Source organism: Pseudopodoces humilis, chromosome 2 (genome assembly GCF_049639895.1).
Source record: "Pseudopodoces humilis isolate 2021_Gansu_Grassland_sample_001 chromosome 2, ASM4963989v1, whole genome shotgun sequence".
Classification (NCBI taxonomy): Eukaryota; Metazoa; Chordata; class Aves; order Passeriformes; family Paridae; genus Pseudopodoces; species Pseudopodoces humilis.
This window is the reverse complement of record NC_142201.1, coordinates 63,225,074-63,240,741: the sequence shown is the minus strand read 5'-3', so window position 1 is coordinate 63,240,741 and position 15,668 is coordinate 63,225,074. Positions and strand designations below refer to the sequence as shown.

The window sequence follows — 15,668 nt, the reverse complement described above, 5'->3', positions numbered from 1 at the left end:
GTTTAGGTATTGGACTTCTCACAGAGCAACATGTAAAAATCTGCCAAAGGAGGGGCTGGAGGTGGGAGGCTTCCAATTTGGCACCCAGGCTGAATTCCAGGGCTGGCCAGCTAAAGGTTGCAGGTACACTTTGAAAAGAAGAACAGCTCTTCCCAGTTTTCATCAAATAGAGAGATGCTGCATTGACAGTGATAGTGATTAATGCTGTCTGCTTCTTTCAATGTTGCTAATCTTACAGCACTGGTGATGCTGTAGAATATTTGCCAGCTCTCATGTGTCATCATGAGTTTCTTGGTGGTTGATCTATTTTATTAGGATCCTAACTTCTGGACTCAGATAATTAAAATAAAAACACTACATTTTTACTAGTGAAATTAAATTTCTATGTCTCAGCTGGTAGAGAAAAGCATAGGAACAAGATCCGAGGTTCATAAACCCAAAAGTAAAAAGGAAGCATTGAAAGTGTTCTGTTTTTTAAATTCAAGAATTCAAGACTTGTAAATACTTTTCATTATATTTTTGCTGGTTAAGTAATGATACTGATATTTAATAACCCCTGAGAATCCTGTTCTGATCCTCTGACAATTTTTCATCAGTGTAAAATAGCTGAATTGTCAAAAAAGTTCAAAAAATATTTAAATATTTAGTAAATAATCCAGTTACATACTAGCTAAAGAGCAGGATTAAGTATGTATTTCTCAGAGGGGTGATGACATACTTTGTGTTCCAAAAATAACGGAGAAGGTGGTAAACAGAATCTTTTAACTTGACGGATTTTAAAATTGGTAGGTATTGCTCTTCTATATCTGATTTTTTTAAGACAGACAAGAAAAATAATTACATTTTTATTAAGTCTTGAGATAGCAGAAATATGAACCTAAGTGGGTAAAAAATTAATTCTCTGCCAATATTAAAAACAGGTAGATCAGACGACCTGATGGTGATAGTTTGTCAGCTTGGCTCTTCTCCCTGAGAAATAAGAGCAGATTAGACAGAGGGTTTTGACTAATAAAATATTAAAGAGACTTAATAATAGAAGCAATAATAATAATATTAATAATAATTGTAAATCAACATGTGATTAGGGAAAATAATTGTGTCAAATATATTTCTAAAACAAGATTGCAAGTTTTACTGCTAAAATAGAAGTATTTTGTTGCTTTTGTAAGCAACTGACTGGCTAGAAAATAACTTTGATTAAAAAGTTTCATTCAATCCATTTCACATTTATGTAAGTGCAGCACACTAGTCATAAAATAACTAAAAGAGAAAGCATCCTTAAGCAATTATTTTCCTGAGAGATTCTGCAGGGATTGGGTGTTGTCTTACACTGTTTAATGATGTGTTGTTTTGTTTTAAACCATGGCCTGGATAAAATCCTGAGTGATGAAGTTTGCAGCTGACACAGAGGTTGTAACCATGGTCCAATAGAATAAGACCAACTGCCTGGCACTGAGTGAATTGTAATCCACTGTCCATCTCAGAACACAAGACCTCAGGATGATATTTGGTACCCTTGGTACCATGCAACATGTGTTAAAAACATTGTAGGTCTGCTTACAGTCCCTCTAACTCCCAGCAAGGCAGCTGCCACCTGCATGGCCTGTGTGTGCACATGTGGAAAAGCTGGCAGGCAGTTCTGGACTAACTTCTCAGGTGTTGTGAATCACAGACATCCTGACTGCGCTGGGTAACACTGTACAGGTCAGACTTGGAGCATCAGTGACAGAGGAAGTCAGGTAACACTGAAAAGTCCTGGAGCAACAGCAGGGATTAACCAGTGATAGATGATTGTGAGATCCTTGAATCCGCAAACAGGAATGATTTTGGAAATACTGCCTGAGCTCTTTATATGGCTCTTAATGCGAGTGACTTAATCACAGTCAGACAGGGCTGGATCTGGAAAAAGGACAAGGTGCACCAGAAGAGGTATAAGCAGACTTACATCATCAACATTTAAGTTTATGAAGGCATTTTTTCAGCAGCTGCCTAACCTTTGAGGTAGTTAAATTGATTTGGCACCTATCTGTTGGGCTGCAGAGATTCCCCCAGAACCTGCAGTTCTGCTCCTGTCCTGACCACATATCTCTGCTGCTTGTCCCTGTTTAGGGCAAATCAGGCTCCCAAATTGCAAAGTATTGCAGTTCCTGGAGCCACCTCAACATGCCCAGTGAGACCACCTCCACCACACCCTGTCATACACCACCCACAGCTCTTCTCACTTCTATGTACTTGTTCTACATTAAACTGCCCTGAATGAAATCTGAATGTTCCTGCCCTTCCTCTCCATGCCAAGTGCCCTGCTCACGAGTGTGGTGTGCTTGTGCTGTGCTCCTCAGCCCTGCCTAGGAAAAGCTCCAAGCAGCCCCTCGCTCCATGACCCTGCTGGGTTTCCAGCACACACACCCACAGCCAAAGCAGATAATGGAGGTTTGGATTCCCAGCCAGGAGCAAGCACACAGCTCCTGTGTTTGGACCAATCCTTTAGCAGAGAAATAGGCATTTGGCAGCAGAGGGCTCTTCCCCTTCTCAGAGCAAGGCATCATGAAATTAAAAGGCTGCAGGATGAGACTTGGAAGATTCAAACTCAGAGAAAAAAAAATAAATTAATTCAAGTAGTTAAAAAGTGGAAGAACATGCTGAGGTTTGTGGCTTGTTCTTTTGCACTAAACATTTTACAGCAAAATGTCTTTTTCTCAAAGGGAAGTTCCAGTTCAAATGGGCATGAATTAGGTCAGAGAAGTTTTCTGACCTGAAGTAGGTAGAAGATCATGGAATCCTCATACTCCCTCTGGTCTTGTGATGAATTCCCTTTGGTATAGCTATTCCTGACATGGGATTGCTGGGACCTGTGCTTGCCCTCAGGAACTTACAAACTAATTATGTTTGTTGTGTCAACCCATTAGATACTTATAGGCTGCATGCAGATTCATTAGTTAAACTGAATTATGTATTTGCTCTTTGAACGTTATCAAAATATTCAAATCTAGCATGTTTCATGGTCTGCCACCACTGCTTCTTCTTTGTACCCAAATTTCTGTGGTTACTCCTTGCTTACCAACCACAGACTTCTCATGCGCAAATACTGGTTTTGGTTATTTCAGAGGCTGAAACTCTGGTGACTGATGTCATCCTGGTCTTTTAAATTTATCTTACCTTTGATGAAACCCTTTATTGTTAGATTAAAAAACAATAAATATTTGTTTCAGATCTCATATATTAACTTTGTTTTAAAAAACCTGGAAGCCCAGATTCCTGCAGAGATTTATACTAGCTCAAACATCAGGGGCCTGCAGGCCCCTGGTAGGTACCTCCACACCTGCAGTGCCTGCAAAGGAGCCTGGTCTGCAGTCTCCCCCAGTGATCAGGGTGCTCATGGAAAGGTGGGATGTGACAGGAAAGTATAAAAATAATGCACATACATAGAGCACCTGGATTCATGGCAAGTAATCTGTTTAGCTTTGAGCTGGGTCCAGACTACCCTGTATTTTCATAGAGCACAGGTAGGTAGGCAGTCAGACTCCTGCTGTGAAATCCTGAGGTCTCTCTACCTCCTTTGAAGCCTGAGGCAGTCTGCCTCATTTCTTGCCTTTCCCCTTTAAGAGCAAACAATCAACAAGAAGCTGGTCTTGGAAGAGTTTTGAAATGCTGCTAATGTCTTCCAGCTGCAGTGATGTTCCTTTGGGCTTTGAAGGTGTTAATATCCATCAGGTGTCATGTTCTTGTCTTCATCCCAAGCCATTTTTTCCCCATAACTGTAGGAATATCAAGAGCTACACCAGAGCCATGCTCTTCAGTCACATTTATCCACCAGTTTGCATGTGCAGGTATTGCATTTAATGTGTGAATAATAGTTTTTGTGACTACTATTCAGCGCCTACCTACTTTTGTTGAAAGGAAGGTGGAGGACAGCAGGGTAGGAAGGTTTTTAGTTAATAAGACTGTTACTTTTTGCTGACAAGATCACTGAGTATCTTAAGAAATGGGAATCTGATCTCCTTCCAAGTAACTAAACAGGAATTTGCATTCCAGAATATTTGTGAAACATATGTATTCCAGGAAAAAAAAAACAACCCGGCATTTATTGTCACATTGCCCAGGGATTTCAACATCTGTGAGGAAACATTGGCAATCACAGTGTCCACATTCTTTATGATAACTTGATTATTTTAGCTCTGAGCCAGTGGAGTAGTACCTGAAAACACTCTCCTGTTAGACCCACCTCATGTGAACTCAACCTTATGGCAACTTCTCTTTTGTGCTTCAGATATTCCTAAAGCTTTCTCTAGCCTGGGAAAATAAGTTAATCATGAAACAAGATGCAAGAACCATTTTCCAGCTGAGTGGGATTTTCACGTGCAGATGTTGCTGATGTGAACATTGGTGTAGGCCTACAGGCAGCGTGAGAGTGCTCCAGATGTCTTGGCTCTGAGAGATGTTTTGGCAGCCACTGAACAAGAGTTGGAGATTGAGTCCTGTTCCTGCAAAGCTGCAGTGACAAAGCACACGTGTGAGTTTCCCTGGCACTGGAGTTTCACTGCTCCCTTCTGCCCTGGGACCAGCAGAACTTAATGCTACAAGGCCATAATCATATGGCCCTGCAGACAGCTGCAGGCACTGACTGTGCTACCCAAACCACAACTCCAACACTGACACTACAACCTCGGCCCTGTCTCTGATCCCACATGGGATCAGGATATGCTCACAGGCCAATGAGATTTTTGGCCACCTAGACAAGAGCACAAATTGTTATACAACATCTAGAGCGCTGTCTGGATGGGTTCAGCTGAGAAAGAGTTGCTGCTGCCGGTGAAAACCCCAGGGGATGATGTGCAGCCTCCCTGTGCTCCAGTGTGTGGTACCTGAGCACCCTGCTGCCAGTTCCTGGCCAGACAGGCAGAAAAAAGGGCCAAGTACCCACTAGGGAGAAGAGGAAACATTTCACTCACTTAATTTCATAGCTGTCAAAACCAGTCTTAAACTGGGGCTAGAAAACAAGGAGAAGAAAAGCACTGCTTACATAATCCTTTGGCAGCGAAATGAATCAGGGTTCTTGCGGGAGAAGAGGAATGCAGTTTTTAAGGAATAAACAGCATTGCTGTAGTTGGTAGTAACTGGATAGTCCTGCTTTCCTGAAGAGTAGCACAGATGTTAACCATGGGTTTATGTGCCTTGTCTTTTGTGCCCATGGTCTCTCCTCTGAACAAAGCTCTGTAAAATGGAACAGTCCTGCTGTTTTCTTTAAAATAATCTGTAATTCCTTGGCCATAATGCAAAGGGAGGCACCCATCTGTTTGGTTTTGTGTTTGTTTTTTTTTTTTTTCTCTTTTCCACAATGTTCTTGTTTGTGTTAACTAGCAAATCTAATCATCCAGCTCACAGGAGAGTTACACAACCCTCCTGAGATTTCAGTCTAACAGCAAATCTTGCTTAATACCCCCACATTCACTTCTTGCTTCAGATTTGCAGCTTCTTTGGCATTACAGCTGTGCTCTTATAAAACAGATTAAACAGCAAAAGGAATGCTGAATGGAAAAGCTGTGTTATTTCCACCTTGCAGGACTTACTGAAATGATCCTGGCTGTGTTAAAACATGAGCCAAAACTCCCACAGGGAGCATTAGTCTGAGCGATTCACATAAACACTTCAAGAAGTCAGTTTTGGTTGACCTTCCTAGTCAAGGTAAGTAATAGTACACAAGCAGCAGAGCCCCTCTCCCCTCTCCTTTAGAGAGCACTGTTGATAGAAACCTCTTGTTGTTTATTCTCACTGGGAAGCAGCAAGATGAGTACTGGGTAACAACAGAAAACTTGGGGTTTGGGTAACTCTTTCACCCAAGGAATTGCGAGTACCTTTTCTGTGAAATTGCCTAGCACTGTGAAACGTTCTTCCTCTGTGCCCTTGATGTGGGTCATCTGGAGAGGGAAATCTCATCAACCTCTTGAAAGGTTTATGATCACTTTCTTTTGCAGCTGACTTTTAAGGGAGATTATCTTTCCAGGAGGAGATCTGAAGATAGGCAAACTACAGGTATGTGCATTTCATGTGTCTTGGTAAAGGTGTAGATGGAGTTGCTTTCTTTCTCTCCGCTCTGCACTGTCTGGTTTCCAGGAGCTGTCACTCATCCCACCCTTCCTGGTAGCTTTTTTCCATCCCCCATGGGCACTGCATGGGGTCTGACTCTGACTTTAGCACCAGCTTTGCAGCCAGCAGCACCGCTGTGGGGTTGTGTAAACAGCACCAGTGGTCCTGAGCTCACAGGGCTCACCTGCTGCAATATTGAACTCTTCTCTCTATGAGCTGAAAACCTGCCACAGACTGGGGCACCTACCTGCATGTCATCTTTTATGGGCAACTTCTGTGGAGATCTTCTTCACTCAGCTTGCTTTGAGCCCTGCCTGCCCATCTTGGCAGAGTGCTCCTCTGTTGCAGCAGCTCTGATGGTTTGGAAGCAGCTCTAGCATCAGCCTCTGCGGGGATGCTGATAGAGTCATAGCTGAAACAAAGCACATCACACAGAGAACAGAGCTGGGGAGCCATGTTTCTGCAGCACTTCCAGATGTGAAGCAGGGGAGTTGGGTTTACTGCACTTTTCAGACTTTTATCTTTCTTAATTTGTTTTTTTTAAAGCACCATGCAAGCACATTGTGAACAATTTGTACTGTTCACTCACTTTAAGCTGCATGTTCCCAGTGGCAGTCACTTAGCATATTTTCTAGCTGAGACTCTCCAATCAAAACCACATCTGTGTGTCGGGGCAGATTTGCAGTAGACATCTTTTCCCCCAAAATGCAAGGAAAAGCTATCTCATGTCCACTCTGTCAGACATGTGACTTGGCCTCCAAGGTAATCCCATCCTCACAGACCCCTCCAAGGACTGAGGAGGGGCAATGTCTACAGTCACTTAACCAGGAGGCAAATTCCTCTCAATTCCACTTTGAGAAGTTTGAACTGGATAAACCCTGTGGGATTCTGATGAAAAGTCTTCAGGGACACATGATTGCTGAGCAACTTTCTATCTGTGTGTATACCTGGGAGGAGATACAGAGGCTGCTGGAAACTCACACAGAATATTTATTTCTGCAGGGAACCAGGAGCAGACCTGAGCCTTTATCCCTGTCAGCATATTGCACTGGTGCTTTAGCTTCTCCTTAATATACATCTTACCCTGATTTTGTCCTGCCTGTAGTTTCAAGCAACCTCCTTAACAAATCCTGCAGCATCTCCTGGGGAATTAAACATAAGTGTGAGGGGAGATTAAGTTGTGAGAAGAGCTAAAAAAGCTTCCATTACAGCCTGTCAATGCCTCTTTTCAGGTGATAAGAAATGAGTGTGATGATGCACTGGTTGCTGCTGCTCCTTTTCCTGGTCAGCTTTGGCTCACCTGCACCCAGGTTTTCGGTGTGTATCTTTTAGCTGTGTCTGTACACTCTCCCAATGGTTCACCATTCTCAGTCATACAGACATGCATACTCCCCCACAAGAGAGATGGAGACCTGCAAGAGCAGAGCAAAAAGGAAAATGCCTGCAGCCAAAGGAATCTTGTCCTGATAATACGGGATTTTCATAGCATTAAGGGCTGTGCACTTGTCTGGGAGACTGAATTGACATTCCTAAGAATTCAAAACAACAACAAAAACTCTTTTTTAAAAAATGTGCTTTTACAGCCAAAGTATCAGCTCTTTTTCAGTTTTACACGAAGCTGATTCTGGAACCTTGCTGATTGCACCCATCTGCAGTGCAAGAGCCAAGTTTTCCCTCTCTTATCAACCTGAGCACTTTCATAGTTTGCAAACCTTCCCCTTGAGCTCATCAAATGGGGGTCAAGACAAATTATTTTTGCCCAAAGCAAATTTTTGTGCATCTGATCATATTCTGGCATGTTCTGATCAATGCCAAGGTCATTACAGAAACCTCTTTTCCTCTGGATTCAATTCAACAGCTCATGCTGTGCAAGATTTGGACATTTTAAGAAGAGATCACCATGAAATCATGTTGATCCACATAGGCAGTGTGACATGCTAGGGTCAAGAGGAGACAGATGCTCCTTTCTCTGTATCTCTCCTCACTACTGACTAAAGCGTGCATGGTTTTGTTTTATTTTCTCCATAGGACAAAGATATCTGCCTCCTGGACAACAATAAATTAAGACAAAGGTTAAAACATCTTCAAGACTTGCTTTACTTATATGACTTGCAGCTGAAGGACATACTGGAGAACACTTACCACAGAACGAAAAGTGAACTGTTCTCAGGCAACAGGAGTGTGCAGCATGAGACGCTCTTACCCACAACCAGTGGAAATTTGATAGTGTATGACCAAGGTACAGTTTGCAGTAGTGTGTCACAATGTTTATTTCTCCCTGCAGTGTCCCATGTGTCTTATTTCATTTCTGCTAAAACTTTTAAATTTTTTTTAAAGTGGATTGTGGTTTAAAACACAGATACATGGGAAGGAGAAGAGCTGACTGGTGTCCCTGACACTATAAGATATCCCTTGGGGCTAGAGTCACTTATCCCAGCTGTAGGCAGCTATTACCCAGGTACAAAATGGACATCTTCAGCTGGGCTTCTTACCTGCAGAGAGGAACAGTCACCTCTCATGTTTTCCATCAGATTTACTTTATGCATCTGCTTTAGGAAGAGATGGGTCCTGCTCTTCAAGAGCCCATATTCCGTGAGTAACTTTGGGGAGCCCAGAGTGACTGGCTCAGCTGCAGGCACCCAGACTTGTTTGGATAAGCCAAGCTCCCTGTTCCTCAGCTCCCCCATTACTTCTGTGACACAGGAACAGACATGCATACTTTGTTCCTTGGTGTTACTTTGAGAATATGGTCATAAGATTTTAGCCTGGGCATTACACTGAAAGTGCCAGTCACTGAGATCCTGAAAGGCTCTCTCCTGATACTGCCCTGGTAGAGCTGGACACAGGAGCTTAGCCTATTATTTTAGAAATATTTTCCTTGAGCTTATCAGCAGTACAGCTGAGGTTACCTTACCTTCCACATGGAAATTAACTTCCCTGCAAATGATCTTGCTGACAGAAAAAGCTTCAGTCCCAGGCTTTCATGATATAGCCCCAGGCTAAGCTGCAGCTGTCCTGCATCTCACCAAGGATTTGGGCATTATTCCCTCAGAGGACATGGCTGTAAAGGCTCTCAAGCCTTAAAGCTCTTTGCCAGGCTAGCACTTTGCAAACCAGTGTAGCTACTACATTGCTGCACCATTTCCTTTGACTTTACAGGGCTTGCAGAGTTATGTGCAGGCTGGCCAAGTGTCCTTGTCCCATACAGCCTCTCAGTGACATCTTCTCTTGGTGGCACATAGCCCTTGGCTTTGCCCCCAGCCCACTGAACAAACTGTTACTGTTCTGCCCAGATTGCTCTGCAGTGTATAACCGGAGGAGCACCACAAGTGGTTACTACCGGATCAGGCCCAGAGCAGATCGAGAGCCTTTCCTGGCGTTCTGTGAAATGGCCGATGGCGGGGGCTGGACTGTCATTCAGCGGCGGAGTAACGGCAAGGAGAATTTCAACAGGTGCGTGCATTGCTCTTGCATCAACAGGGCTTGTAGCCAGGCCATCAGCTCCTACCCCTGTCCTGCTGCCAGGCAAAACCCCACCCTTGAGAAGCAGGATATGCAAGATTGTATAGTAGTGATGAGAATTTGGGATTAGGACAATCTGGTAGTACCTATTGGCAGCAGGGGGGCATTTTAAAAATGGATCTATAACTTCTTTTTCCATGGGTTCTCTGCATTTGAATGCATATTTTATCATTATTGAAGACCGTCAAAGGCTCCAAATTGGCAGTTATCTGCTACTAGTGCACAGACTGAGACCTGTTGAACAGATCGTTCTCGTATCAGGAATTATGTTCAGCATGTTGTAACATTTATTATGGTATTCAGATAATTCTAAAAGATGCCAAACCAGATTGTCCTTTTCCTATGCAAAATCCCAGAGAAGTGACTTTGACACTAAAATTTACAGGAGAAGAGATGCTCTGGTAGCACAATTAAGAAGAAATGTCCCCATGAAGGTTAATTCACTGTCACAGAACACACAATTTCAGGGCATATCTAATGCCTCCTAAAGTCTATGCACTGCATTGCAAAGCTACCTCAAGTGACTCTAAGCCAGCTTGCCCAGAGAGTGTTAGCTACCTAGCCATGGTAGTTCAGGTGAAATAAAAACATCCTGCAGAGGAGCATTGACAAGTATGTAGGTCAGGCAGAATGAATATCCATAACAGCATGAGAGAGGGAATAAACACGTGGTTACTAAAACTGGAAATGATGACACACAATGAAGTATATGAGAATATCAAAGGTAATACATAGATTGTGTGAATTATGACTTGCTGAAGAACAATATCAGGTGTTTTGCTGAAGACCAATGTGACAGCTGCTGCTTTCCCTTTCCATTTAACTGGAAACATCAGACTGTGAGCATTGCATCTGGCAGTTTGAAGGTTTGATCCCCATACCTGTGTGTGCACAGGTTTAGCAGGGGGAAAAGAAAGCTGTGAGTTGTATTTACTTCTAGATGAGTCAGATACTTTTAGAAAACAGTATCTAGAGATACAGGTGAAATTTTACTTGTTACCATATTCAAGTGTCACAAATTTGACAAACTTAATCCCCTCTCATGATGAAATTGATATTTATATCTCTCTGCAGGAAATGGGATGATTACAAACTGGGATTTGGGAAATTCCAGGGCAAGAATGATGAATACTGGCTGGGCAATGACCACATCCATGACCTGCTTGCTAGAGGTCCAAGTACCTTTTTCTCCATGGATTTCTTTCTAATTTGCATTAGGTAGTTCATCTAACATGACACAACTTTATGTTTAGGAGAGAACTCATTAAAGATTGACCTGATGGACTGGCATGGGGAAAGACGTTATGCAATCTATGAAAATTTCCAGCTTGCAAATGAGCAGGTAAGAAATGGAGAGAGCAGTGATTTGCTTGCTTTGGTCTGTGAGGGTGGGGCAGCTGCATACACAGCATCAGACCAGTATCAGGGTTGTATCTACGGCTCTGCAAAACTTACCTGCTCTGGTTTCCTGAGCATCCTAGTTTGTCTGACTGACAAACAGCCCTGGGATCAGGGACATAAACCTGGGACTTTTTCCTTAGAACTGAGTTCCCAGGTCAGTGGGTGACAGGATTGTATGTTTGTGCCCTCTTGCTAACTCTGCTGCTGAACAGAGGGCAGTTTCCTCTGTATATATGTATATACACAGTGATATTCCCACATGTATTTGCCTCTGGCCTCATGATTAAAAGAGTCTTCTGTGAGTGAGGAGAGCCTTAGGGTTTGAACCTCTGCAACTAAATGAAGCCCTGTTCTTCTGCTTCCTAAGAGAGTGTTTCAGACTGTCACATAAAAGGCAGGTGCCAGAACAAATCCTCTAAGCTTTGTTTTTAAATAAAACAGGGAATCAAAGCTTTGAAAGAGCAGTTGTAAGCTCCTATCTTGAAGAGAGGTACCTGTAGCACTACACCTACTGCTAGAGACACAGAAAGCCCAGAGACAGACACATCCTGTATTTTCATGTGCTTTCTAGCTGTAGACAGTGTCCACCTCCATACAGGTGCTGTTCTTTGCAGACTTGCCTGCCTGAACACCACATATAAGTAGCCCAAATAACCAAGGATACTGCATGGACCAGCCCTAGTTCCAACTCCAACCTCACTCCAGAAATGTGCACATTATGCTCAGTTTGCAATTAGAGGTTTCTTATGAAAAGTTTGAACAGATTCATTTTAATACCTTACTGCCACTTGTCATAAAGAAATGAGGACAATGATGACAGGAGAGAGCCAACAACACAAAAATGATCATCCACTTAGTATCAAATATCTCTTAGACCTGTTAGCTGTGCACAATGAAATTATTATTCTAAATATTCTTACCAGGATGAGAGCATAGAAATCCGATGGCTTCTAGTCCTTGGAAGAGTAAAATGCTTAACCATTTATTCTAGCTGAAGAACTGGTCTTTATGAAGGCCATTACTTGACACTTGGCCGTTTTCTGCTAAGTTCTTCTTCATCACCTAGAAAGAGCTTTCCATCTTGCTGTAAAGTGTATTAAATCGTTGTTGAATGACAATAAACCTGAAGCCCTTTGTGGCAGCAGCAGTAATTACCCATCCCTTCTGGAGGTTTAAATTCTGCATTGATCTACACTACGATCATTAAAGCATGGAGAAAAAAGTCACCCTTGACTTCAACAGACCTGCCTTTGACAGTGGATGAAATGTCCAGAGCTAATTTGACCTCAAAAATGGGAGGAAAAAGAAAGAATGGATATAAAATATATGTTTCACATATTCTTGCAGGACAATTACAGGTTATGGTTTGGCACCTATTCTGGTAATGCTGGCGACGCTCTGTCTGGTGGGAGCAATTTTGAAGATCAGTGGTCAGCCTCTCACAGAGGGATGCAGTTCACCACATCTGATAAGGATCACGATCAATTCCTGGCAGGCAACTGCGCATCAGAGAACAAGGGTGGCTGGTGGTTTAACAGGTATGGAAAACAGCTGATTCCTCTCGGACGCGAAGGGTGTGGCTGTACAGCTGAGAGGACTTGCCTGCCTTACAGCAGCTGCAGGTTGCTGTGTGCACTTGCCACTTCGCACAGCCAAACCTAACATGTTCACACCTACAGATCCTCAAAGGAAAACAATTTAGCAAAGCATGTAAGTTGATTTCACTTTAAGAAAATGGGTCAGAAAAATGCACAGGGGACAATGACCTGGAAGGAAAAGAGCCCTGTTAAAATGCCTGCAAGTGCTTTGTGTTATACTCCAGTGAAGAAAACAACTGTAGCCATGGTAAAGTGAAGTGTGTACAAAGGACATTTCCATAGAATGGAGCATGTCTAAGGGCAGGGCCACCCCGTAACTGTTATGATGGCATATTTGCTGTTCAGGCATATGCCACGCATCAATGGAGAGGGACTCATGTTTAACAGCACAGGGAACAGGGATATAACACTCTGAGATTTTCCCTGCTTTAGTGCAGGATGAGTCCCTTAGACCAGATTCTCATCAAATACAAATTGAAATCGGTGGAGCTACAAAATGTACATTAATGGCAGGATTTACCTAGATGAAAAGACATCTGCAGTTTTAGGTGTCAATATGGAGCTGCCTACACTTGAGCTAGAGCATACCAAATGGCACCCTTTTGTTCAGGCCATGTAGTTCTAATGTCTGTAGTTAATACACCTGAAGGAGTCAACAGGCTGAATTAATTATCTGAGAGGTGTCAGTGTCTGCTTTAGGATGACCCACATCTTCCTCTGTGTTCCACTAAATGCATTAACCATTTAGTCCATCCTTCCCTGGTATATCTAAATATATGTTGTGTGAGAACGGTACTCCACTGCAATGATACAATATCTTCTCATGCTACACCTAATTCCCTTTTTGTCTTTCCTACACTGCTCCAAGGTGCCATGCTGTAAACCTCAATGGGCGATACTACAAAAGAGGGAGGTACAATGGACCCCACGATGATGGCTTGGTTTGGTCTACATGGCATGGGATGTGGTACTCACTGAAATATTCAGCCATGAAAATCAGGGCTCCGTTCTTTGTCGACAGCGAGAGTGGAGATGGTGAAAACAGTCAGGGAAGCTGAAACCTGCTGCTTTGGAAAGAGAAAAAGCACAGGCTGAAAAGAATGCTGTAAGTTGCTGCCGCCAATTGCCAAACCTGCACTTGATAGCTGGAGTTGCACCTGCTTTTGCCACCTGAATCTAACAGCACGACTTATTTGAGCATAGCCAGACAACAATTTAATAAAAAACATACGGATCTCAGTCACACGATAACCAGAGATTTCTTTTTCAGCAGTTTTCAAGATGTTGTTGGAGAATATTTATTGAAATTTCTCTAGAATTCAAAGGATCAAGCATGTCCTTTAATCAGTCTATACTTTTCAAGGTCTAAACCTTTCTCGTCTTGAATTTAACCATCAGTGTTTCAGTTATGAGAACATCAGGACAGGAAGAACAAGGGGATGGGGAATTTGACTTTATCTGGTGTGCCTTTGTTAGTGCTTCATTCTGCATCAGGAGAATCTTTTTAAGGAACTTTCCCTATGGTTCTAATTGCCACACTTCTGCTGCAGAATGTTTGTGGAGTGTGTGAAATCGGACCTGTGGATGGACATGCTCCAACTGCTAATATGCATCCAAGGCTAATGTGAAGCCAAGGCTGCTTCAAAGTAAACACCCACAATACGGACAGTGTGGGTTCCATTCCAACAGCTTCCTGCTGCAGATCCACTGCTAGAGCATACCACAAGACATTAATGCAGACAGACAATCCTGCCAAACAGATTTAAGACCCAGATTAAAATTAGGCAGATTTTACTAAAATTAAGGTGAGTGCAGATATTCCTATGAGTTCCTAAAATGCAGTCATTATTCATTTGTGCATTCTCCTGTCACCAGATGACTTTACATTAGTGAAGGGGAATCAGAAAGTGGTTGAACCACAAGGCACACTGCTTTCATTGTCTCACTGGGGTGAAATGAAAGAGCCACACAAATGACTGCAAGAAATGGAATACCAAAAATTTATTTTCTACAGCTGCTAATAACAACAGTTAAAAATTAACAGTGGTAACAGCTTGATGCAAATCATTTAACTGCCATGCTGTAGAATAAACCCTTTTCCTTTTTTTTCTGATTTATAATAATTTTTTTAACTGATATTACTTTTCCATTTACTTGCTTTTAAATCCATACATATTGTAATTTGTATACATATCGATAAAGAGTGAAATAAAACCATCTGAGTAGGACTTAATACTTATCTGGTTTTCAACAATAGGAATGTGAACAGGAATCTTGGAAAGCTCATAATATGAGAAATGTATTCTTTTGGTGTTGGCTCTGGTGCTTTTTTACCTGTTATCCTTGGCAGTTGCAAGGGTCTGGAAGGTAAGTTTAATTTTCATGTCTCAAGCTGCCCTGGAGACAATGCAGAGGCATGAGATGAAGGTTCAGTTTAAAACTTGGTTTGGTTCCTCTCCTTCCTAGACATCCCAGTGACTGCGAAGACAAACGTCCCAGTGTAATGGGCAGCACTCCAGGGAGCTGTGCTCCTAAAACCTGTGCCCTTGGCCAGACTGTCCCCTGCCCTCTTCTCAAGCATGCTCATGTGGAATGAAATTTGCACCTACATGTCTGAAATGAGATCGCCCTTGTGAAGAAAGGGCTACAGAAAGACAGCACTTATTGCTTCTCTTCTGATCACTACATCTGTATTTTGATATGGTAAAATTTTAGTGCAAGGTTGTAACTGCATGTTGGGGCATAAACACGTTGCACGCATTATTACTGTGTGGCCCCTGATGCAGTGCTGAGGGCAGAAAGGAAAATTTTTGTCTAAGTGGAAGACGCAGAGAAATGTAAGTGAAATAAGTTCATGCCTTCTGGAAGGTGATGCTCAATCCCACTCTTCAGTAGAGAGCTAAGGAATTAGAGTAAGGACTGTGGAAACTACAGCACTTAGGGGACAGCATTTGTGGTCTGGCAGTTCATTAAGCAGCTGGTAACCCATCTGATAATAGAATATGAAGCTGGAGATGAAGTCAGCAGGGCTCAATCAGATAAGCAGCACCCAGTCCAGTTCCC

General features: G+C 42.6%; 1 protein-coding gene across 1 annotated transcript; it reads left to right on the top strand.

Moving 5' to 3' along the window:
* Positions 1–5,440: 5,440 nt before the first annotated feature.
* LOC102114526 (fibrinogen-like protein 1) lies at positions 5,441–13,850 on the top strand. The gene is made up of 9 exons (XM_005516774.3): positions 5,441–5,682; positions 5,973–6,030; positions 7,317–7,401; positions 8,113–8,323; positions 9,378–9,537; positions 10,681–10,778; positions 10,860–10,948; positions 12,355–12,545; positions 13,474–13,850. Exons 3-9 carry the CDS (start codon positions 7,327–7,329, stop codon positions 13,661–13,663), a joined length of 1,014 nt encoding a protein of 337 aa, XP_005516831.2. The 5' UTR covers positions 5,441–5,682; positions 5,973–6,030; positions 7,317–7,326; the 3' UTR covers positions 13,664–13,850.
* Positions 13,851–15,668: the final 1,818 nt, after the last annotated feature.